At 41.2% G+C, this 25813-nt stretch overlaps 1 protein-coding gene across 1 annotated transcript; it reads right to left on the minus strand.

Annotated features, from left to right (window-relative positions):
- Positions 1-23007: 23007 nt before the first annotated feature.
- LOC117539346 (receptor tyrosine-protein kinase erbB-4-like) lies at positions 23008-25766 on the minus strand. The gene is made up of 2 exons (XM_034205501.1): positions 25713-25766; positions 23008-24888 (listed from the first exon to the last, which is right to left on the minus strand). The coding sequence occupies exons 1-2, from the start codon at positions 25741-25743 to the stop codon at positions 24074-24076; spliced, it is 846 nt and encodes a 281-aa protein (XP_034061392.1). The 5' UTR covers positions 25744-25766; the 3' UTR covers positions 23008-24073.
- Positions 25767-25813: the final 47 nt, after the last annotated feature.

A 25813-nucleotide genomic window follows, 5' to 3' on the forward strand; every position in this document is an offset into this window, starting at 1 on the left:
TCCCAGGAGACGGGTTTGAGGAGTTTGTCGGGGCTGATCGGGGACTGGACATGTGTCAGATTTGCTCAACAACTCAGTGGAGGTATCAGGGGAAACACAGTGGGAAAACAGGCTCCTAGGTGTCCGATGTGTGCCTGATTTTTCACATTGGGAACACAGGATTTTCCTGAGAAACTATTTTGAAAATCCCAAATAATTTTTTCTTGTAAGAATGGTGCAATGGTGTGAGGTTTTCAGAATTCCCTGATTTTCTTTGTCGCTGTACTGTAGGTTTAAGCGAGTGTAAATTAGAGCTTCACAGATTAGTTGACTAACTGATAAATTGAACTACAGACACACATTTCAACTTTTAGTAATTTATCATGCACAAATGGCAGAACAAGTTTTTTTTGCCACCACATTAACATATCTCAAGCTTTTCTCTCTTTTACGTCACATCAAAATGAATATCTTTAGGTATTGGACCTAAATAACAAGACATTTAAATAATTCTCCTTTGACTTTAAGAGAAATCGTCACTATTTTCACACATTTTACAGACCATTATCGGAAAAAGGAATGTGCCCTACACGACATCATTATCTGACAGAGCCAAACCTCCTCAGTGAACAGTCCAAAAACACCTCCAACAGCCCAGAAAATAGAATAGTACTTTTTGGACTTTTTTGAGTTCCGAACGGATTGATGGACCATCCAAAGCCTCCTCTCTTTCAATTATCACTAATATTACTGCTTCCTGCTTCCCGCCCCCCCCCACCACAGATCACACATATGCTGGGTGCATGATTTGGTTTATGAGTCACACAGGGAGAGGAGCAGTTCTTAGGGATGGTCAGAGGGTGGTGCTGTTGGACCTGCACTTCCAAACCACCCCACTGATCCACAGAAGCAAATTGATAATGCATATTGCATTATATTCCAACAGAGGCATGTGAGGAAGTTATTATTCATATTTACTTTGAGGCTTATTGGGTTATACACATTGTATCAAAATATTCTATTTTGGCAGGATGTGTTTGCTGCCAACGGAGGAGTCAAACTCAGCGTTCGAGGTAAGATTTTAAAACCTATAATACCATATATTCTATCATGCGTACAGTATCTCCTGCCTTTTAGATATTCTGCTCAGGTTCTGGAATCCAGGAGTTATGTTGTTTGTTAGAGTGAGAGTTTGTCTCAGGAGCCAGAGTTTTTTTCCCGTTGAACATAGTGTGGAGTTCTTCAGGGGGAATATGTAATGAGGAACATAGCTGCAGCATCTCTCTCTTTCTGGGGACTAAGTTGTTCTAGACGCGCAGATAAACAGCCGGACTGCACTGGACGGAAATAAAAGTGACCAACTGTGCTCATCCTGTGCCAATTTAAGATGATAAACATGAAAACAGCAGACAAAGCCAGATGTGGAGGGAAGAAGCAGCTTTGATTCTTGCAAGACGAAATCCAGTTTATTTTAAATGCAAGCTGGACTGTGTTCAAATGGAGGCTGAGATTTCCTCCAAGAACTTTTGCTGATCAAAACCTGTACAGTTTTGTTTCTGTTATCTGACAGCTATTGAGAGGTGGTTGAAAAACACAAGAACTGCAATGACCTTACTGACGCAGAAGTGTCCATTTGTATTTCCATTCAAAGTATTCAATTGGCGATTAAATTGGCGATTAAATTGGCGATTGCTCCAAAAGGGCCAACGGACTGTAATGTGATTTGTATAAGAAAAGGCCAAGTATGCGAGGCAGAGTTGTGACCAGCAATGAGGTTAGAGCGCCGGCAAAGGTTACTCTACTGTGAATTGGTTGCCTCAATCCATTTACCGCCACCACATTCCACAAGCTGTGACAGAGTGAGGTGTTTGACAAATCCTTCGTGAAGGTCTTCTGTATGGATTTGTCTTGCTGTGTAGCGACAAAGAGTGTTTACACACACTTGGTTTAGCTCAAGGTAGTTTAATTTCCCCGAATCACCGACTTGTTTTTTCTGGATCTCAACCACAAGGCTGAGGTTTTTTTTGTACTCAAAGTGAGGACCTTTGAGGAAGGGAAATGTTTTTTTTCCGACCTCCTTATCACCAGCCTGATCCCGCTAATGAATTCTGCCTCACAGTGCCCGGAGTGACAGCATGGTCACTGAGTGGGCACAGGGGATAGAGAGGGGGGTGAGATGCCATCTGTCAAGTCACGGAACTCTCCATTCCCCCTTTGCTCAACAGCAGAGAAAAACATCAATGACAGATCCCTCCAACGTGCGAAAACCTTCTGAGTTTCAGGAGAACCACAAAGAAAGTCAATTCCACTAAACCTCTTTCTGCGCTGGATCGATTCGAGCTCTAGTGATTTGTAATAATGGCAGAGGGCCGCTGGCGTTTTGACTCAAGTCTGTCATGTTTGCCGTTTGTTACACCTCCAGCACAAATAACCTGTTTGAGCATTCTTACGCAGAGAGAAAACAGTAATCCTGCTGGAAGTTTTATTTTGTGTCAGGTAATTCCTTTTTCATCTTCCCCTTGAAACTACATTTCAAATAAAACTAATTTTGCATTACTGTTAGCATTTATTTTAAATTTGAGCCATAATCTTACTATTGTAAATCAGAAACCAAAAGACAATCTTAAGTATGTACACATATCAGAAATGCTGGTGATTTCAAATAACTGGATCTTTATGAATTTTAGAAAAATAATGGGCAAGCAAATTTCCATCAACATGTGTCCATTTTCCCTTGTTACATGTATGCAGTGTTTTCACAGAAATATACCTGGTGAGTTAAAAACAAATACACCCTAATTGGCCCTTTTGTCCGTGGAGCTTTTATTTGCAGTGCTTTTAAAAGCACTGCTGGGTTGATGGGCTGCATCTGTCTTAGGTGAGTGCAAATACAGTACAGAATTCATATTTTTCCATCCACCAAAATTGAATAGAAGTCCAGTGTTGTCACGTCTTGTTAGGCTAGCTTTTCATTCATTGATGCAACTCGTAAATGGCTTCCACTTAACCTTAAGTCGTCAACATGTTCAGTCTATCATCACATTAGCGGCTCTATGAGCAGTATAGCCAGCAAATCATTAGGGTTCATCCTCTGGGAACTACGAAAGGTCTCTGCTTCATTACTTGCTACAGATTTCAAACTCAAAATCCTATTTTCACTTCAGCCTGAGGGATTTCCCAGCTGTCACATTTGGTCTAAGAGTCCTCTCAAAACTAGTGACGACAGCTTCAAACAGTCTGTCTGTCGGTGCTGCTCTGCATGCCTAAAAAAAAAGAAGTGGATTTGGAACCAGTGAAACTACGACAGTTCGTCATTTAAAGCTCAAATCACTACTCTGTATTGATGACGAAACGTTCTTACTGCAGTTACAGGAAAGGGAGCATGTACTAATCCTCAATAACACTTGCAGAATAGAACGAGACATGAAAACTACAAGAACATAGGTGTTATCCTTTAACTCTAACTGTTTCTTTTCATCGTACATCCTCTTACTGTACAGCTCTCTGTGTGAAATATGATCTGTGTTACTAATTTCTCCACAGCTTTGCATCACACAAAAGATTCTCGCCTTATATGTCTCTTCAGCTTTTACTGGAAATTGGAGCTTATTGTGTTCAACGGCGCAATCCAATTATGAAGCAGGGCTCTTTTACAAGGTTGCCATGGCAGAATCAATGAAGACAATAAAGGTGAGTCCTATTTCATACATATGTTCCTGGAAAATGGCCAAATAGCTATACTTTAAGGAAAATGCCAGCGTTCCAGAGCACAACAACGCCGTGAGGGATTCAAACTGAAGCTAACAACTGAATGATTAGCTAAGTGAAAGAAGCAGTTGTAACAAAAGGCTCTCCAACAACTACAATATATCAACTCATTGTCCCTCAAAACGCATAATCAATTCCACTCATTTCACCGCCGTATTGGTCTAATTACCAGATAAATCCACATTTCTGTTGCTTGTCACGGAGCAGGAAGTAGCCTTTGAACAGATTGTAAGTGTTGCGCAGGGGGGGGGGTCGCGGCACCCTCGCCCAACTTGGCTGCATTTCAGACTGGTGCGGAGGCGGATGAATGCTCGCTTCCTTGCATCTCTCAGCGAGAGAGCAAAGGGCCCGCTACACTCTCAACCCACATCTGTGGAAGGAGACGAGGGGAGAAGGAAACGAGACGCCCACGTGGAGATTGGAGAAGGCAGAGGGGGCACCAGACACGCTGAGATTGTTGGGGGGTGGGGGCTGTTTGTTTCACATCAGATACTATTTTCAGAGAGATGTAGAGACATGATTTGTTTGAGTTTAGATCAGCTTTTTTCACGATTAAACCTACACAACATTTAACATTGAAGTGGAAGATCACCAAGAGATCAGGGTAACACTGGCAGTCAAATGTACATGGCTTCAGGAGACAACTTTTAGGGTCAGTGATGGAAAAAGTATTCTACTTTACTTAAGTGTGCAATACTACATTTAAAAAAATTATCTGTTACAAGTTAAAGTCCTGCTTTCAAATTCTTACTTAAGTAAAAGTACATAAGTATTGGCATCAAATTCAACTTAAAGTACCAACAAAATACATGTGTTATGTTTAAGGGCCCATGTCAAAATTATGTATATTAACTGTATTGATTATTAATGCATCTGAAAGGTCACTAACGTTGTCAAATAATTGTTGTGGAGTAAAACGTACAATACATCAAACAGTACTTGAGTATATGTACTTACTAGTAATGATTGGGGCTCTGCCTCAATCATTACACTCTCTTTATACATCTAAGGTGTGAATGGCTGAACATAGGCCAATATGACGATATCTTAGTTCGAAACAAATGGACATATTTTGGCCAGAACTGCCAGCCAAAGGGGAAACAAAATGTTGGGTTCCTTAAGAGTAAAATGATATAAGTGAATATGTACAATGTCTCTTTTTGATAACAAATATTACTCAATGTGATAGTAGGAGGTACATATCAAAATGTCCAGTCCAACAATACAAATCAAATGCATGAAACACTGTTAGTCATGTTTTAACACTAACAAGAAATGGTGGAGTAAAAAGTGTCGTCCGCATTGATACACAATTAAAATGAACTGCTCATGTTGACTTCATTGGTCGTCTTTTCTCTACCACTACTTTGCCCTTGAGCAAGGCAGTTATTCTCCAGCTGCTCAGAGGCCAACATATTATTTGTATGTATTGGTTTTCATGTACTAAAAGTCTAGTTTGTGTTCTTGCAACAAAAGAACAACTGTACCTGGCTGACCATGAGCGAGCCTGGTTGTACTGGCCCAACTTCCCTGCTTCTTATCTCCTAGGAGTGTTTACTGGCGGTAATTAGACCATTAATCAAGTTGATGGAACATCCCTGAATGGTCTCACTGTACTCTCTCCTACAGAGCTCTCACTTTCGCTCTGGGACCCCCCCCCCTGAGGGCGAGACTTCTTGGTTCAGGCCCGGGCAGAGCAGGGCTGTCCCGCCCATCTGTCAAAGCCACTTCCTCTGACATGTACATATGTGTGCACCGTGGGAAGGTTACGTATCACATGTAACCGCTGCCAGCACGCTCTGCTGCCCTGGAGGTACATCAGCTTTGATGGCAGGATGGCTGTGAAGGTTATGGCCTTGGCGTAAAGCCATGCCGTACAGCAGACATGAGGAAAAACTGCTGTCATGGAGAGAAAGAGATGGATTGATGGAGGATTTATTTCATTTTCATTTGTTCGAGATTAAACTACGTCAGCACTGCAAAAGCTACAGTGTGTTGAGACAATGCAACATTAGCTTACATTTAATGCTAACACCGTCGGTACATTGGCTTTTAAGCAAATACATAGAAATGCACAACTGTGAGAAGGCAGATCATAAAAAAGGGTTTTAAAGGAGCAATTATAAGCTTTTTGGACACATTTCAATTTTGACATTTAAGGCAAGGCAAGGCAAGTTTATTTATATAGCACTTTTCAACACAAGGCAATTCAAAGTGCTTTACAAAAAATGAAAGGGATTAAGAAAATGGCATTTAAAATCAGTCATTAAAAAGAAAAGCTAATAAAATAAACATTAAAAGAAAAATTACATGGATAAAAGTTACAGTGCAGTTTAAGATGTGAATAGTTCAATTAAAAGCAGCGACAAAAAGAAAAGAAAAATGTAAGGTTTCTTAAATTCTACAATCGAGAGATGTATGTTATTCAAATCCCGGGTTGAAAGAGCAACAACATAATACATCTACATGCAAATGGCCTTGAAAATAAATAAAAGTGATTGCTTTGATGGATCCAAACTCGGAGCCCATTGGATATTGATCGCCGATAAGACTCTGGGGGAAGGGGGGGACATATTATTTCCTTCTTTGTTCTTGTTCCCTACGACACAAATTATTCTCAGTCCGAATACCAAGTTGAGATGCTAGAGGACTACACATAATTCTATTTATGAAGATAACTCCAAAACGAAAGCTTGTTTCTCGATAGAAGCTACAACGAGAGATGCCATGTCCAACCACCATTTATACTATCGCCCAGACTAAACAAGATGATTGCAGCAGGATTAGAAACATCTTTTGTTATGACGTGCTGCCTGAACACAAAGTCTCAAACAAATGAGGTGCCGCTTTATTTGCTTCCATCAGTTCAGACGTGCTCAATCAACAGCAGGAGAATTAGAATATAACAAACAAACCAGTGCTGTGCCGGTGGATGTCTCACCAGTGTTCTCCCTCTAGCCATTTCTCCCCCCCTCTCTAGAGTATTCAATCTTCTGCCCCCACCAGATCTCATCCCAAACAAGCTGCGGGGTGTAATTGCTTGTCAGAGCTGTCTGCGTGCCTGTTTTCTCCCACCCGCCACGCACCTGACAAGAAACACATATTTACACGCGAAAATGAAATTACAGACAATTTGAGAGCAAGGAGCTTTGGAGGCACCGCCTGCTATCGCACTGTCCGAGTCAACGAACTCCTCTCTCATTTGGCTATATATCAACTTAAAACTAAAGGGTGGAGATGGAAGAGAAAGGGAGGAGACAAAATGCCTTGGGAGTTGTGGCTAAGTCGTGTCATTATCGCTCTCATTAGAAGGGCTTAAAGAGTAAAGCCCCGCCTCTCGAGGTGATTTAATGACATCATTTAAGCGACTACATTGATGCAAAATGGAATTAATACATCCAGACTGTTTGTAATTAGAGAGGAAGTAGCCACCTCTGGAGCATTTATTGTAAATAGGAATACATGTTAAATTCTTCAATAGCAGCTTTGCTACACCTTTATATATCATTTTTTGTTTAATTGATTCAGAATGTAACTAACCATTCAAGGACTATGATGCTTTGAATATCTAAATTAAGTTGTGTACCTACGCAAAGTTGGGTGCTAGTGTTAAGGAGCTAATTTTAATTTAAACCTGGCTTTCCCTTGCAAAACTAATTGTGAGGTTCCTGCCAAAGCCTCAAGCAATATGATCAAATATGAAATAAAAATATTAGGCAAATTTGTCCTTCCTTATTTTAGTTTTTTCTGCAGGTTTATTCACAAAAAGGCACTCGGATTCGCTACAGTTCCCTCTGCACCCACTGCTGATCCACACAGGTGTTTTCAATCGGCTTAATTGATGACCTGATATCACCAGCTGTGTGTGTTCAGGGGCAGCAGGAATACACTGGAAGTCTGAAGGTCTTTTGAATCAAGATATTTTTTAATTTAACCCAACAGAATAGAAACAAATAGTGTAATAACATTTAATATTTCATTTCTAATATCTATTTAATATATATCGGATTTAATAACCAATTAAATAGAAAAATAATTTAAATGTTAAAACAAACCGAATGACATAAAAAGTAATTAAATTGAAAATATTATATTTAAAATTCAAACTAAATAATATAAAATGAATATGTTAAGAAAAAAAAAATTAAAATACCTGTTTTGAGGCAACTCATTTATTAACATTACATTATAGATTAAATAAGATATACACAATTATTGAATTCTAAATGCTATCAAATTCAAATAAACATTGAATTAATGTATAAACTAAAGTTAATAATGTTTTAAATCAAATTCAATACAGCATTTAATAAAATATATACTTTTCAAACTTCATTTTTTATACTGTACTGCATAAATAATGCTTTTAATAACTATATCCATCCCTTATTATGTTTTGGTCTATTGTGTTTAAATATTTATATATTTTGTTCCTACCTATTAGCTACTATCACCTTTGTTTCTGCCAGCACACACCCTTCCCTTCAGGCACCAATACAAGCTTTTCATTTTCTTTTGTCTGCAAAAGCTCATCACCTTGTCACAATAAACACACTGAACCTGTACAACAGCTGGAAACATCTGTACGACAGCAGCGGCGGCTCCTGGTCTCCACAGAAAGAAGAATGGCACTCAGTATGGCGGCCATGTTTGTGGGTGTTTACTCCTGAGCCGAATTGTGTTTGACATTTGTTCCAGACAGATCTGTTGGGCCTGGTGGTATTTCGGGATGAGGAGTCAACAGAGGCTAGATGGGCGGCAGAGATGTGAGAAGGGTCGTGATGGGGAAGCCTATGATTGATATTCCCATTAGCCACCTGACAAGGTGAGGACAAGGCTCTGATAATGAATTGTGACACATTAATGAGCTTGTCTAGCGCAGACAATACCTGATCAGCCCTCTTACCATGTAACCTTTGATACCAATGAGGGAAATTGCACGTAAATAAGGGTTTTGTGTCACCCGCAAAGACAGAACATGACTTTTAAAAAACAGTGCATTAGGGACTTGTTAGTAGCTGAGGAATTTGACGGCGGTAGGAAATCAGGATAGTTGTACTTTTCGACTCAAAACACCAAACTTTTTTCTTGTTTGTGTGATAAGGATGATTCCTTTTCTTTTGGATTTGAATCAGGCACACATTTTATGTGGAAATGTGAAACAAAATGTCAACATTTCTACCCCAACACCAACTTCACGTCCTATTTCCAGCTGAAGGACATGTTTACAAGTTGCACACAACCAAGGTGACTTAATTAGCTCCTCCTTCAACAGGGGGTAACAAATGCTTCAGTTACAGCACAGACCCCTGGGAGAAAGGGGACAGAATGTAGGAGGTGTGTTTACAATGGTTCAGTTAAAAAAAAGTCTTCCAGTTAATAAAAAGGAATATTTTGTGCCATCTTATAATATGGTTACCTAAAATTCCAGAAAAAGCGAAGCAGAGGCGTCTAGAGGGTAAGTCAAATATTCTGCAAATTGCCTTCTGTCTCCTTCCATTCTTCGTCAAAAAGTGAACGTCATTTAATTACTACACTCCCTGAATTCAAATACAACAACAGTACCTGCCTTGCAGTTGTCATCCTCTGCCAAGCAATCAAGTTTCAGTTTACCTCCAAGTCTGTCCCAAATGCCAACATAACCTCATAATTGTATCTAATTATATATTAGAGTATGCATCTTGCGTTAGAGACTAAATTGTGTATAGGACCCTAACCCAAATTCTGGTCAGTTGGTGCTGGAGTCAAATGGATGTGTGAGCTACATTTGAAGAAACATAATGCCCTCGGCCACTGCTACAAGTTACTAAAATAATAAATAAATACTTTTTTTGAGGAGCTTGTAAAGCCCGAAGTTGACAGTTTTCAGCAAGTAAGTAAGTAAGTAAGTACATAAATAACTTTCACTAAAGAAACCAAAGTGTGAGCTTTTTCCTTATTCTGCAATTCGTTAAGCATCTTTGAGAACATTGAGAAGCCTTATACAAGTATGATATATTATTATTAACACAATTGATTACCAATGCAAAGACTATTTGTGAGTTTTACATTGAATAAAAGGAATTTAATAGTAAAATCCATAGCATTGATTTTCCTTCTTAAGGCTGTTTTTTAAGTCTAGGACAAACGCTAAAGATTTATGATATAAATCCGAAGGGAACCCTTATTTTTGTGCAGGCACTGTATGCTCGGAAAAACTACTTGTGTATGTGGACGGCTGTGCTGCAATATGTATATTTCACTGGCTATTTTCCAGTGGATACAGTTCCTGTTTGGACAAGTTTGTGTCTGAGGTTAGTGCATTGTTTGTGTGGGTATATTGATGTCACATCCCCCACATCTACCCCCCCTACCCGTGCCTCATTGGGACGCTGACCGCCTAAGTCTAATCCCTGGGGAGCTCATTAGAATCAGCGGAGAGGAGAGGGCCCCAGACAGGGTCAGGACAAACTGCACTGCTGAGCTGCATAGTGATGCCTTCCGCTCTGTCTTTATGTCTGTTTGCTTCTCCTGCATGTCAGTTGATCTCAGCGGATGGCAGATGAGAGATTGGCCCGCTCCAGCACTTGACAACCATGTTGAAGACCCACATGCTCACACGTGCACACACTGACGTCTCAAAAAGCCACACTGTGTGTGTACTCGCGTGTTGAAAAAGTCTTGAATAAAGACGCGTGATCAGGCGCGCACGCACTAAACAGAGTTGTCACCCCCCTGTCATGCTACAGTCAGCAGCTTCCTGTGTGGTGTATGACAATAAGAGAGGGGCGGGAGCAAGGTCAGAGTCACTTCCACCCACGAGACACTCATTAAATGCTTATGAATCTCAAGTGGAGCCCTGCAGCGTACATGATGTGTGTGTTCATCTCCTGTGTGTCAGTGTGTGCAAGCATGTATAACAATAGCAGTGACAACCATGTAAAGAATATCAAATAATGGAAACTTTTGATGTGTAGTTTAAGTGTGTTTTTGTTGTTTTTCACTACTTCTTTACACAAAATACTAACAATTTTGGACCAACCGTTTCCTGAACAACAATTCAAGGAGTCTATGCCATCATTGATTTCAATCAGAGGCCTCATTTCAGGAAATATCCCAAAAGCTTGTCCTATCTTAGCTTAAGTAAAACGCAACCTCTCAATGTTATCCTCAGTTATAACCAACTAAATATTAATACATGGATATTTAAAACGTCCTCATATATTGTGCCATGTCTTCTTTGTCATTCCCACACAGACCACAATCTGCTGCTGCAACTTTTGGAAGACATTTTTTTTTTGGCAAGTTCTACGGATCCTAATTCAGAATTGTGAAAGATAGAATGATTTTTGTAAAAGCTCAATTTCTATGCTAATATTATATAGGATTTCTTCCCTAAACAGAGTCAAGAAACATGTTTCTTCTAAACTAAAATCCTAAATGGCATCATGGTTTCAGCCCTTGACTTTCCTGTAATGAAGCCAAGGATCCTTAACTTAAATAAAAGTGGTAGAAAGAACTGCTAATAATTGTCCTTCTTTTAATAAAGTATCCCCTAAAATGAAAGTGTTTCTAATATCCATATGGGAGTGACTCCACTTGATGCAAAAATAAGTTAGATTGTATGGAAGCCTTTGAAAAAATTCCCCAAGGATAAAGCAGGGTATACTTTTGGGTGTTAGAACTTTAACCCTTTTACATTTGGTTTTCAATGTCTTAAAAGGTAATTGTAACATTTTGACACTTGGTACCTGGAACATAGGGACTCACCTTTAGGACAGCAGAAAGTCATTAGTTGCAGTTTTTCCATGATAACAAATCTTTCCCCTGAGAGAACTTGGCGTTAGAACCACCTCCTAAAAAAAGAGTATTTGATGGAATTAGGATGAGTGTAGGTGGTGTAACGCTAATTAAGAAACTTTAAATGTGCCCACCTGATGATGTCCAGCCGCTGTTCTTGTTCCCTTCCTTGGAAGTCTTTGCTGCCTCTGATCTTCCTCACTGCTCACATTTCTACTTACACTGAAAAGGATAGCAGAGGGTTAAAAAAGGCCAGGGATGCTGTTATTGCTCTAGAAAAGCCTGTGGACACATAATGGAGTTTATCATCTGGGTGAGCAGAGAGCAAGCTCGCTAATACCTCCAGGCTATCACTACACTGTCCAATGAAGTCTGATTGAGTCCATCCATCAAAGAGTGTATCTTCCAGAGACGGGGAGAACTTGACGCTTCCTTATGCTTTCTGGCGACAATGAAATCACACACAGGGGCTCACGACTTTGGTATAATTGGGAAAGTGCTGTCGGAGAGTTGGGGGGGGGGGAGCAGTGTGGACACAGGAGCTCAGTCAGAGAGCAGGAAGGCAGTGGGGTATTGGCAGTTTTTCCACCCACCAGGAGGGCCACGCATTATGAATGGACAAAACAGCAGGACAGGAGGCTTGATTGGAAGCAACCGGAACCTGTTTGTTGTTTAAAAGCCTCCCTCTACCTCACTGTTTATGCCTCTCTCCCTCGCTCTTTCCATCTCGGCGTAATTAGGGTGCTGGCTGGAAGAATGATCAGCTGTCATCCCCAATGGTGGCCTTCCACCGCCTGAATGTCAACACTGTCTGAGACCTCCTGTCTGAGTGAGCAGCACACTCAATTAGAGACACTCAGTCACTGCAGGAGCCCGTAAGACAAACACAGTGACACATTTACAAAGCCTCACACACATACATATGGGAGAACAGGCCACTGTTACGATCACTGGGTAAATCCACATATAGGAAAAAAAGGATAAAAAACACACGCACACACCCATCTTAATTCATCCCAGTGGTTGCCCCGTGGTAGCCCTAAATTACGATAATTAAAAACACAGATTTTCAAGACTTAAAAGTAGCTATTGCTTACAGTGCTTTCTCCCCACTGGCAGCACTGCCTCCACAGGCAAACATCACTGCAGCATGAAAGCAGATGCAGGTAGGCGGCGGATAGATGCCACCTTTGCTCCGTTCCCCTGCATCAAAGTGTTCGGAGTCAAGGTGCGAGACACCAAAGAGCGCTCTTTCTTTGTGTTTCTGTGTCAGGAACATCTGAGGTGTTTCTCCACCTCCTGAAAGGGATTCACACATTCTTTAATGTTGGGTAAAACTGCACTTAGACGTAGTATGTTTCTAGATAAAGACACCAGTCTGTCACAGGTTCTGTTTGAGAAGTAAACAAAAAAATCCTGTTACAATATAACGTTTTTTAAAACACATTTATATATACAAGTAAATATAAAAATGCCTGATGCACCATTAACAAGCTGAGATAACCAACGCCATCATTATTATGAAGGACTATGCTACCCAAATGCTATTTATATTGTCTATGCTGATTACAAAACAAGCTAAACCATTTTGTTTATTTGCCACTCTCACATCTGTAGGCTAAATATTAAGCTAGTGCAAGCAGGCAGTTAGCTTAGCAGTAGCTAGCTCACCTGCAGCTTCAGCAGTCTCCAAGTTCACTAATTGATGTTTCAGAAATCCAACATGTTCTACTTGCTGTGGTAAAAGCACAACTAAACCATCCACTAAAAGGCAATGTAGAGTGTATTTGCCTGTATTCTATCAGAATATGACCTAATATCATATAGTATTACCTGCTCTGCATGTAAATGAATGTCATATTATGTTTCCAAAGTTTTTAGGTAACTTATTACAGCAAACATTTCTGATAATTAGAGAGCTCAGTTGTGTGTGCATGTGAAGAAACATACATATGTAATGGTCAGCCATTTTCTTTTTTGGCTTCATGCACCTGGGCCGCTTCCAGTTTAGAAGTGTAACTCTTGGCAAGGAAGTGAACAAGCATATTTCCTGAAAAAGTAAAGTGGACTAGTTTTTGAACAATGGTTGAACCGTACACCCCGGCACGTGCACTCCGCTCTGCATCAGCCAAACAGCTCGCTGCACCCGCACTGCGAAGGGGACCCAAGTTCCCATCAGCAGAAACACGTGGGTTTGCTATCCTGGCTCCAAAATGGTGGAATGAGCTCCCCATTGAAATCAGGACAGCAGATAGCTTACACACCTTCCGGCGCAGACTGAAAACTCATCTCTTTCGACTCCACTTCGAGCGATAAAATGAAAAACAGAAAACAAAATAAAAAGCACTTATATACTAACAAAGCACTTACATACTAACAAAGCACTTACATACTAATAAAGGACTGGTTTATCTAAAGCCTGTTGAGTAGCACTTAAAATGGTTTGGCTCTCTGAAACGTACTTATATGATTCTGTTTTCTTCAAGTTTGTATCTTCCTGGTCGAATGCACTTATTGTAAGTCGCTTTGGATAAAAGCGCCAGCTAAATGCACTGTAATGTACTGTGGTTGAGTTGAACGGCACATGCTATGTCAAGCTGTCCACACAATAATTGTTATTAAGATAAATGAGTGGTTGGCTTAATTTGTCACGGTAATGTGTTATACTATAAAAACATTGACTGCCAGCCAGCACTCCATATCAAGAAAAGAAAAAAAAGCTTTCTGCCTGTATTTGCTTAATTTCTTATATTGTTCAGCATCATTCTCTTTGACAAATGATAGAGCTGCTAATAGACCATCTGGAGGTCTCCGGGCCTCTTTACATGATGGGGATTCAGCTGATGCTGTTATCCACTGCGACGTATGATGGAGTGGGCAGGTAAAGGTTTGGTGAGTTCACAGGAAAAAATGATAAAACCCAGCGGAACAGGAAGCGACTGATGGATGTGCATTTAGAAAGAATCAAACCGTGGACTATTTGGTTACGGAATCGTTTTTACCTGGTCATGAATCTGTGCACTTACACGTCAAACCATCTCCATCTTGTTCAATGTCTATCCTGCACTGTTGCACGAAGAGATGGAGCTCCTTACAAACCTCCAGGCTCTTATTTAAGCCCCCCCCCTAACCCCAGTAGAGCATGGGAAAGGTGGATCACGTGATTTACCCAATATAAATCTCATGTAATCTGTAATCAACAGTGAACATAAGAGTAAGCCAGTAAGAGTGATTTGTCCATTGAGTTAAATGATAATAAAGTTTTGATTCAGGAAAAATAAAGAGATTCTTCATTTTTAAATGTGTGCATGCTCGTCTATTCTGTATTGGTGGGGATTCTGCAAGTGTGTGGAGCTCCGTGAGAGAAAGAGAGGAGATTGAGTTTAGAGGGATGGAGAGACTTTGTGGGCCCTGTGGAAATTAGAGCTCTCCATCTCTGTCTTCAGGCCAGTGTGTGTGTTTGTGTGCGTGTAGCTGTGTGGGTGTACATGTGTGTATGTGTTGCTCAGGGTCAATGCAGGAATAAAGAGAGAAAAGTCAGATACCTCTCACTGCAAATCCACAAGCTACAAAAAAACCTGTGAGGGTGTGCATGTGTGTTTGTTGGTAGGTGGATACTGTAGGTGCAAGTTAACCTGAAAGTGTTTGCTGTGTGTGGGGGGGAAAGAACAAAGAAAAAGAAACAAGATTCAAATAGAAATCAGAGCATGTAGAAAGCTATCTTCAAATTGGATTTTAAGCATGTGAGTTTGGATTGTTGATTACACAAAACAATATTGTCATTTTTATTTCAATTCACAAATATTACTTCCTACTATGAAAAATATTGTTACCCCCCATTACATTTTTTTGTACCAAGCTTTCAATTTGTATCTGTTACAACGCATTTGTCGCCAATCAACCCAAAACACATACTTAGGTCAAGGCTTACCGTGATTGGTCAGAGTAATCAACTGCTGCTACTTTCTTCAAGCTAATTGCAAAGGAAATATGGATACAGGGCCACCTCAAGTGGGTACAAGAACATAACAAATAGTCACTTAGCTGCTTAACAATACAAAATAATTCATATTATACATGACTGCAAAGGCACAATTGTATAATGTGTCAGTCAAGCTGTTCTGAAGTGCTTGAGGTTCTCAGTAGGAAAAAATAGTTGTTATACATATTAATTAGACTATTGTGTCCTTGCAATACGTCGTAGATTGTATAACAACCATAAGGCGCACAGTACATATTTGTGTGGATCTCCAGAGTAAACAGCTGGGTCGTGACTCAGCACAAAACCACTGAAAAACGCCTGCTCATGTAATCCGGCACAGAATGGACGCCTAAGAAATGTGTTAAAGCTATTTTATTAACTTAGGAATCCAGCAATATTGCTAAGAGTTATTTAGTGACTGGAGCTTCAGCTATCCTTCACTCCTTCTCAGAGGTGATTTTGTGCAGCTCTCTGCCCTCAACACGCTGCCTAAGGCTTTTGTTCCCAACCTTTAACTCCATTTGGCCTGTTTTTTCTGTATTCAGCTCACTGCACTGCCTCCTCGTTGTTCTCTGCCCGGATTGCTATGCTGTGTGGAAAGGTTTCCTCCTCCTACTCTTCCCCATGGTGATCCTGAGCTGCAGACTGGTCCGTCTTTATGAGGCGGCCACAGACTGGTCTCTTTGGGTCTGTCTGCCTTGCCGCCCAGACTTATGTGTGAGAGAGTGTGACAAATTATCAAAACAGTGGAAAATTGCTGATCATTGACTTGAATCAAGTTACATTTAAATGAATTATATTCCGAATAGTCTCAAGCTGTTATATTAGCTCCCTAAAATGATGCTGTTATGCATTTTAATTAACATTTTAGGGGGAGTAAATCATTATGTCTTCAAGGGTTGAATAATTACAGCCCTAAGATAGAGTTAATATGGAGAATTATTGTTGAGATAAAATCTATTTTCGAAGGCTTTAAGGAGAATAAAACATATGTCAAGGCTATGATGTACAATCACGCATGTGGAGCCGGTTCAAACACTCGACTTGGAGCGAGGCTAAAAGCATCAAGGTGTCACGCTGCAATTAAATGGCGGCGGTGTGTTGGCGATGAGCTGTCATCAGCGAGCCGTGTCACAGGTGCAGGCCAGCTGTAAGTATAATTGCTACAGGCTGAACCCCCCCCCCCCCCCACCGAGGCGACATCGGACTTCACAGGAAGATCAGGAGACTTGCAACATTATGACAAATGGTTATACAGCAGTCGCCAAATTAACAGTGACCCCCTCTTCCCCCGTTTTCTGTCTGCGATAATGTGCTGTTGGGAAGTGTGCTTAATGTTCGAGATAATATGCGGCTTAAACATTAGGAAGGAAATATTAATTACTTTCCCCTTTACGCACACATATTTTCTTAATGTAGATTCTGAATAAGTGTGTAAATATAAGTGGAAATAGTGTTTCTCAGCAGCAGAAGCTACTCTGAATTACTATGGTTGGACTCCATGTGCTTACTAATTGAGTCTCAGTGCTCGGAGGAAGCAGAAGCAGAGGAAAAGAAAGGAGGAGGGTTCATAAACAGTGTTTACTTAAAGCACCCTCTTCACCTTATTAGTATTAATAGCAGTGACTTCAGAAAGCTCATATTCTGCCATTGAACAGTTTTGTATTATTTATGATTGAAATGAAAGCCTGGGAACGCAGCGGCGATGGAGGAGCGCTGCATAGCAAACGATGTTGCCTATGCCAGTTTACATAACCAACTCTTGGGTAAACAGCGGATTAAGCGAAGAAACGGGAGCTAAATGTTATATCCACACATTAGCCTATCAGAGGCCAGCGTTCCAGAGGAGGACACTGCGGAGCTTTTTTGATGCAGCTGGCCTTCATCTGCAAGTCCTTTTGAGCATGAAAGTGTGGTGCGCTGCAGATTCTCGCCTCCAGTGCAACTTTATGTAACGTTGATGTGAAGAAAAGTGGGGTCAAAATAAGCTCGCTGGAACTGGAGAGCTTCTCGCCTTGATTAAAGACACCATCTGTTAAATGTTATTAGTAAAACTGGTAGAGTGAGCATTAGAGAAGCAAACAGGGCTTTCATTTTGTGCGCTATTTCCAGCAGCGATGCCTTGTCGAGCAAGGGATTCTGGGTTTAGGGCTCCAGAGCTCCCCTGCTGAGGTGTCTTTGAGCAACACACGGAATCCCTATCAGGGTACAGTCCTTGAAGCATCGGATTTTCTGATTAAATGAATTGAAAGCATGATAGGACTAATTATAAAGTTATGTTTTTTGTACATTATATATAATCATCACCCCAAAAAAAGCTGTACTGTAGGAATAATCTTCTCTGAAAGTTTTTGGGGTAATCCTTTTTTTTTAGATAATGTGCCGACTAATATTTTATTTTCGAGTATTTGTAACTTTTCAGAAGCCAAGAAAGTCCTCAACTCAACTGTTTGGCTTTCTATATGGGACAATTCATGAATATACATAATTCAGAATTGTTTCGAGTCCCCAAGTCTGCACTGACAAGTCCTAAAAAAGTCATAATGCACTCGACCCAATACGACCCGCGTTTTACAAAACTGCATTTTGTATGTTGTTGACCCAAAAATAAGTAGTTCAAGATCAAACAACCTATTGTGAGCTGTCAATCGTGTGAATTGTCAGATACAGATTATATGTTGAAATCTACAGTCAAAGCCAAACAGTTGAATGGTTGTGTCTCAACTAATAAGCTGTTGAAAAGATACAAATACTCTAAATAATAAAATATTTATAGGCAGACCATCCAAAGGAATTTTTATTTACAAAAGTATGTTAGAAAAACTTGCAAATGTGTGTGTAGTTCACCTCAAGTAAACCCGAGCATGTGATGTTGTTTCCAGCTGCAAGACACACAGAAAAAAGCACCGACAGACCACGGCAACATATACTGAATCAATCTTTATTTATATTAAATTAAAATATACTTTTGACAGATTCATGTAACAAACATGAGGAACGGTATTTTCTATGATATAAAGCTTTGGGTATGGTTTCAAATAACTCTGGGAGATAGTCGCGGGGAGATAAAGGGACACGGGGAAGCTAACAGTCGGCGAGTTACTCCGAATGCTTTTCTCTCTACGTTGTCTCCTCTAAAAGCATGCAAAACAAATCAGAAATGTAGGGGGCTGTGCTTTGCCTTTTAAGTGGAGACGGGACGTGGCTCAGTAGTATTTCCAGTGGAAAGTAAGCAGATAATGTAACACAGTTTATCTGGGTTGGTTGGCAGCACTGGTTTCAGGTTTACAGGAAATATAAAGGGGGGGGAGATAAAGAGGAAAATACTGTAATGTTCGCTTGTTCCCATTACTGAGTGACAAATGAAATGTGGCGGCATGGGGCAGCGAAACATGTCAACCCCCCCTCTTCCACCATTCCTACTTTTAAACACATACAACTGAAACATTATATGAGGACGGCCACAACGCTCAGGAATAAAAAGGGGCTTCACAAGAGTTTCCACATGAGAAAAAAGGGTCAACAAGCACTTTTTAAAAATCAAATCCCCATTAGTCAAAAAGCTACACTTACATAAAGCAAATATGTACGGCTCTTTCTGTACAAGTTGTTATAAGCAGGAGAAAAAACAGCAGTAGGAGAGAAGACCATACAAATTCAAAGCATTACCTCCATATTTACAAATTCGCAACGTCGTCCGTTTCAGTGCTTTATAAAAATACTATTCACATTTTGTTGTTGTTGAAGTGTGTTAGATAAGGTTCGGAGGAAACCCCAGAGATTCTGTACATGTATACGGATCTGAATAATTTAAAACCCAGGGACATGAAATCGATGAGTTGTTGCAATTACACAGACAGAAGGAATCGCAATGACAAACGTGTTAAATAATGCACAGGTAAAAACAAAAAAGGTCCTTGAAGAAATCCTCAATAATATGGAAACCCACTATTAAAAGGAGTAATATACACAACATAAATCCATGAACGATTTCAGAAATAATGATTCCCAGTTTGTGCTACTGAATTCATACAAAATGTGGGTATTTTCTTCCCATTGAATATAATACTGTCGTCAATGGAGAGATACAAAGGTGAGGGCAGTAAAACACTCACTTTGGGTACCATGCAAGGTGATATTGTACTATACATATACTATACTAGACTCAGCCTGTATGGATGAATTATAGAAGGATTCACTTCAGCAACACCGTGGGCTACATGCCTCTGCACCGTGGGCTCGAAAAGAAACAGTAGACAGTATTAAATAAAAAAAGTGATCAGTCTTAAAACATCAGCGCCGTGGAGTGTTCTTGAACTGCCATGAGCCACACGAGTGTTTATGGGCTGAGACAAATAGCAGCAGGTAACACAGTCCAATGCCATAGGCGAAATGAGATATTAGTCGGCAGAGAGGAAAAATGATTACTTCCAAATTGTGTTACTTTTAAAAACATCAACAAGGCCTTTCCGATGACAAAAATAAGAAGATCAGGTATTTGTCTTCCTTTAGTGGCAATACTCTTGAGAAGATTAATTCAAAGTAAAGGGTCTCGGATAGTTTCAAGTGCTCTCGAGAACACGTGAGGCCTGTCTTTCAGTCTAATCTGGTCTCATAGTTTGAGTCTGTAATTCAGGCCAAACAAGACAGAAATCAAGGCGTGTATTTCTCTTTTTTACCCCCATTTCTTCTTATTGAAACCCAGATTCTGCTTCCATCGCTCAGTATGTATAAACAAACCCAAACACGGCATAAATATTTCACATTGATATTAAATGTTGCCTCTATTTCCTTAAATTAGAGCTCCATTAGGACTACAAATACTCCTTCATCAAATAATCATGATATCATCAAAGCAGCATTAGAAATACTGTTTGAAGCAAAGAAGAGAAAAAAAGCGAGGACATTCTTGAAGCTGGTTAGTACCACCTTAACGGCGTTTTCTTCGTGAACTCCCGGCACCTTCCTCTGACTTTTTGCTAAAGCTTTCTGAAGTGGTAAAAACCAGATAAACAAGTTGAATTTTTCAGTAACGAGGGGTGGAAATCCTTTCTTTCTACCCGCGAGTTTGATCAAAGTGCTCCATGGGGAGGACAAACATGTACAGCTTACTCAGACTAACACTTTCACATGGAAGCAGACATTAAAATACACTAAATAAATATCCTACACAAATAAAATAAAAGCTTAGGCAGGGTTCTACCACAGACGTTAAACATGGCCAACATATGATGGCTAAAAAAACTCACTAAAGATTTGTCATATTGATTCAACTAAGATGATGAGGCCCTCTGAGGAAAACTATCATTACACAATTGTCCTCTTGATCTTTGTAGTTTGGCAAGCTTTGTGGTGTTTTCCCACCCACAGGTCTCTACTCTATGGCTTGGCGGAAGAAATAATGGCTGTAACTCCAGCGCTTTTAGCAGCATTGACTGGCAGTTTGCATGCAGAGGCATCACTAGTGAGGGCTGGAACTATTCTCTGGAGAGTAAAGGCGCGATCAGTTGTCTATTATTGAGTAAACCTTAGTGTGGATACATACTATGATGTCACTCTGGACTTATAATAGATCCAGAATGAAAATCATTGTCCAACAGCTGACTACTAATGCGGTGTTCAAAAAACCGATCCAATCTCTTCCAATATAAGTCATTGTAAATCGGTGTCAGGTGACATACCAACAAACTACGGTGGACAAATAATTCTAGCAACCTTGGACAGCAACCAAGAAGATAACATTTACCTACCCTGTCCCACAGAAAATGGTTCATATAGTATTGATTTTCTTTCCCAAAATATCATTGTCTGGATATCTTCATGATGACTTCATAAAAAGGGCATTCTTTGACTGTTTTCATCGAAATAAATATCTGGTAAGTCTCTATCTAATGTCAAATACATATCAAAATGGTTATAGAGCCAATGGCCCACCGATGAAGGTATTGTAATATTTATATAAAACATTTGCAGTATTAGGAACTGGGTGTCTATGGGAAAGAAAATCAAGAAAGAATGTTGTATTAGGGCACGGTCACCATAAAGGTGTCAAAAGTTGAGCTCAAAAGAAGTGACGGTGCAGATATGCTTGTAATCAGAAGCGAATGTTTTTTCACTCCTACTCTCGCATAGAACGGAAGTCAATGGGTCAACCATTATATTTGCATGTATAGAGTGGTGCAGGGATGACGTATTTACCCGGAGGTAAGCTGCGCATGGGTTCCCTCGACTAAAAAGCAATGGGATTTCTCCATAGGATTTTGGAAAATAGCTGGAAATAAGATCTGTGGAAAACGAACCTGTTTGATAAATGCACGTTTTGTTCAGCCGGATAATCTCCACATGTCTACCCTACTTTTATAATTTCCTAATCGTAAATCTAGTCGCCAGAAGCAAAATGCTAACGTTATGCTATAAACGAACTACAGCAGGGTCGCTGCTTCAACGTCACGCCACCTTAAGATCCATATTCAAAAATACAGATTCTAAATTGTTCAAGTTGAAGCGTTTGTTTGAACAGTCTGCAGGAGGCAGGTACTTGCTTTCAAGCAGAACAGGGCAACCAAACTTAGCGGGAGTGTTTACGTGTTCGGCGTAATGACGGCCTCGACAACTTCTGTAGTCCTATTCAGCCACTTGTTAACAACCATCGTTTTTCTCTCTTCAGAAATCACCAGCGGGTCACTGCTGATGTATTTAATGTCGTAGAACAAAACGTGATCCGCCTCTTAAATGTGTGTCAACCACAGACCTTATTTCCAGCTCTTTTCCAAAATCCTATGGAGGAATCCCGTTGACTCTGAGACGAGGGAACCGGTAGTGGTAAAATGCTAACTCACTTCCGGGTTTTAGGACTCGTCACTGCACCACTCTATTACCGTGCCATTTCACTTTTTTCCATTGTAAAACATATGATATTTTTGATATACTTTATTTATTAATCCCCGTGGGGAAATGGTTTCTCTGCATTTGACGCATCCTGTGTTAGGAGCAGTGTGCTGCCATTTTGAACGGCGCCCGGGGAGCAGTGTAGGGAACGGTGCCTTGCTCAGGGACACCTCGGTAGCACTTGGTCTTGCCGGGACTTGAACTGGTGACCTTCCAGTTGCCAAGCCAAGTCCCTATCGACATCGCTGAGATGAGATATGGAACTATGCCAACACTTTAAGCTCATGTATCCAAAGACTCTGAACTTAAATAGGAATTCTAAATCAATCAGGACTGAAGACTTACATATTGCCATTCTTAAAACGTTTTCTACTTGACTGCAGATGAGGGAAACCTTCGATGTTTGACCAGTGATGGGTTTGTTAGCAGCAGCACTGAACCTGTCAACCATGTTATAACCGACTTCGACCGCAACTCTTCTACAGATAACATGTGAGCACACATACTAGGTCCATTCACACTGACACAAACACACACAAAAAGTAGTCCAGTTTTCTGTGCTCTGCTGGTGCTGTCTCTTTCATTCCTTGAGGTCTTCATTAAGCCGCTTGTAAGAACTTTCCTTCCCCTCAAGATTTTTTAGCTCCTTCTCTCACTGTGTCTCACCGTTCTCAGTTTGGCTGCTTTGTGGTTGGTCTTATTCAGCAGATTCAGGACTCTATGCTCTCATGGCATGACATTCTTTACACATCTACGTTAGCATCCTGGTCTGAATGGGAAAACCAGTGTATACAAATCCATTGTGGCAACACTGTAACCAGTGTCTATAAAAATGTTTACAGTGTATTTCTTCCCTTATTCCCTTTGGCTCGGAAAAAGGCTGTTTTCGCACAGCTTTTCCAAGTAGACAGCAAAAACAACAAAACAGCAGTTGCCCTGTGTATTTTCAGGCAAGTCCATGGTCGAACTACACACGTGAAAGGTAGTTTGGGCCATCACAGTATCACAGTAACAGTAGAAAGATGAGTTTCACATATTTGATGGAGAATTTGAGAATTTGATGGTATAATCCTATGGGCAAAATGATTGAATATGATTGATCAGCTTTCATGAAGCTGGAAGTCCTGACACAACCCTTTCAGTATTTTTCCTCACTCTACAAGGTCATTCACAGAACAAGATATCTTAACATCCAACCGACTGTATTTGCTCTTTCTGTTTGCTTATCTCACAAACCCATAGAAGCGTATTGTCCATCCCCAGACGTTCGTACGTCCTTCCTTTCTTGAAGCTGACTCCACAATGGCTGGCAGTGAGTTCAGGTCCATCTTTGTTGACGCCACTGTAGTTATATTGTGCTGGGACAACACAGTACGTCCACTGCTTTGTGACAGTCATTTATCCTTCACGTTCTCACTGAAATGGAGCGCAGTCTCTATCTACAGGACAGAAATGGACTGGATTGGATATAGTGAAGGTGCGTGGGTCTGCTTGGCTCGGTTTGGACCACCTCCTCCAGATGTCACTACAATCTACAGCAGATGGCACGTTGTTTGAAAACAATTGGGGGCTCTGGTTGTTGCCGCTCCCCTTTGTATGGGACAGTGGAACCGGAGAGGATGTCTGGGTTGCTGGAGGCTAGAGTCACATTGAGGAACGTTTGTCAAATAGAACGATTTAGACCACAGTGTTCCGCTGCCGGTAGGGTGGAGGCGGCAAGACGGTGCCGGACTTCAGGGAAAAGTCCGACATGTATTCAGGGTTTTCAGCTACTGCCGGCCGTATATGTCCGTTCTGCTTGTAGAAGAGCATGGCGTTGGTGGAACCGCCCTGTGCACCCTCCGGGATCGCCTGGTTGGACGATTTGGGAGGCAAGCTGTGCTGCCAGTATTCCGGATTGTCAAAGGTCACCTTCAACTTCTTCCCGCTGAGTTTACCTGTTGTCTGTCCGTGCTTCAGCAAGCTAGCTGGGTGCGAGGTGGCGTGGATCTGGTAGGCTGGCAGGTTGCCGTGCCCGATGGTGGCCGAAGTGGACAAGGCGCCAGATTGGCACACCTGGGCCTGGGCAGACGTTCCTGTTTGGCTGACCATACCGCCACCTGGATTTCCTGCGGGTTTGATGGTGTGGTGGGTGTGGAGGATGTGGGTCGCTGGGCCGTGGTGGCAAGGCAGGCCAGATGGTGAGGGCAGGGCCGTGGGGAGGGGGTAGTGGGGTAGGCTGGTTTGGATTGTAAGCGGGAGGTGGGAGCCTGAAGAAGCAATAGAGCAAGTGGGATGGACGGGTAGGGGCAGACCATTTCTCCTCAGAGCTTCCAGGCCCAGATCAGCGGGGCTGTGGAAGGTGTTGAGGTACAGCGGCTCGTTGATGTACTCGTCCTCTCCTTTGGGCTGGCTGTTGGGCGTGCTGTGGTAGCCGGGGTTGTCCAAGGCGTGGATCTCGCCGTTCTTACGTCGCGTGACAAACGGGTTTTCTTCAATGGGATTCAGATACTCTGTAGCACAGATCAAAGGAGGAGAGGGGAGGGTAGGAAAGAAAAAGAGAAAAAAGGAGTTTAGGATAGAATAAGACAACAAGATCAACAGAAGTCAAATCGATAGAAAAGGAAACATAAGCAATGGAAATTGAAAGAGAGCACGAGAAAGAGATCACTCGCTAATGAGGGTGGAAGATGGAGATGATAATGGCGATAATGGCAGCCACTCAGGAGCAGACGGGCAAAATGCCAGCAGTTCTTTGGCACTGGAAACTCCATCTGCTGGGGGTGAAAATGCCAGCAAATGACCCCTCTTCAATGCTTCCAAGCGCTATAATAGTAGGGTGCAAAACCTATTGATTTTGCCCACTCTTCCGCTCCTTGACATTGCATCACATGCATTCGGCTGCGTGCTTTGTTATATTTTGTGCTGCTCGAGAATCAAAGACGGTAGCGCGAGAGCGAAACTGATGGACAGAATTATGATCAAAGGCAAAACATGACTCTGTAGTAGCTGACATACAGCGTTGAAGGAAACTGGGTAGGAATTTTAATCAATGGAGTGAAATGGAATGAACAGGCAGAATATACTACATGAGTGTACTTACTATGTGAATGAACAAAGACATGACAGAACAGGGGAACAATTTGTTGTACAAACAGGATGTTTGAATTGTCTTCATGGAACAGCACAGATGTGTGTGGCATAGATGATGTTTACGCGACTTTTATATCATGGTGTTTTATACATTTGTAAGAAATTATAATAAGTTAGGGACGGTTATTTCAGAATACCTGTTTGTAAGTGCTCTGGAAAATGATTTGTGTTGCGTTTGACCTACCTGAAGAGCTTTTGTCCTTCATGGGTGTCATGTATCCGTCCTCATCAGTGTCCCCTCTTGTGCCCTCTCCCCCAAGAAGATGGTGGGGTCTGCGCTGTACC

The sequence above is a fragment of the Gymnodraco acuticeps genome, unplaced genomic scaffold (assembly GCF_902827175.1).
Source record: "Gymnodraco acuticeps unplaced genomic scaffold, fGymAcu1.1, whole genome shotgun sequence".
Classification (NCBI taxonomy): domain Eukaryota; kingdom Metazoa; phylum Chordata; class Actinopteri; order Perciformes; family Bathydraconidae; genus Gymnodraco; species Gymnodraco acuticeps.

Excerpts from the sequence above, each read along its gene's own strand:
- LOC117539346 (XM_034205501.1), bottom strand. The coding sequence starts at position 25,743 with ATGACACCCATGAAGGACAAAAGCTCTTCAG. Across the intron at positions 24,889-25,712 it reads GAAGGACAAAAGCTCTTCAG|AGTATCTGAATCCCATTGAA; the intron begins GTAGGTCAAACG and ends TCTGTGCTACAG.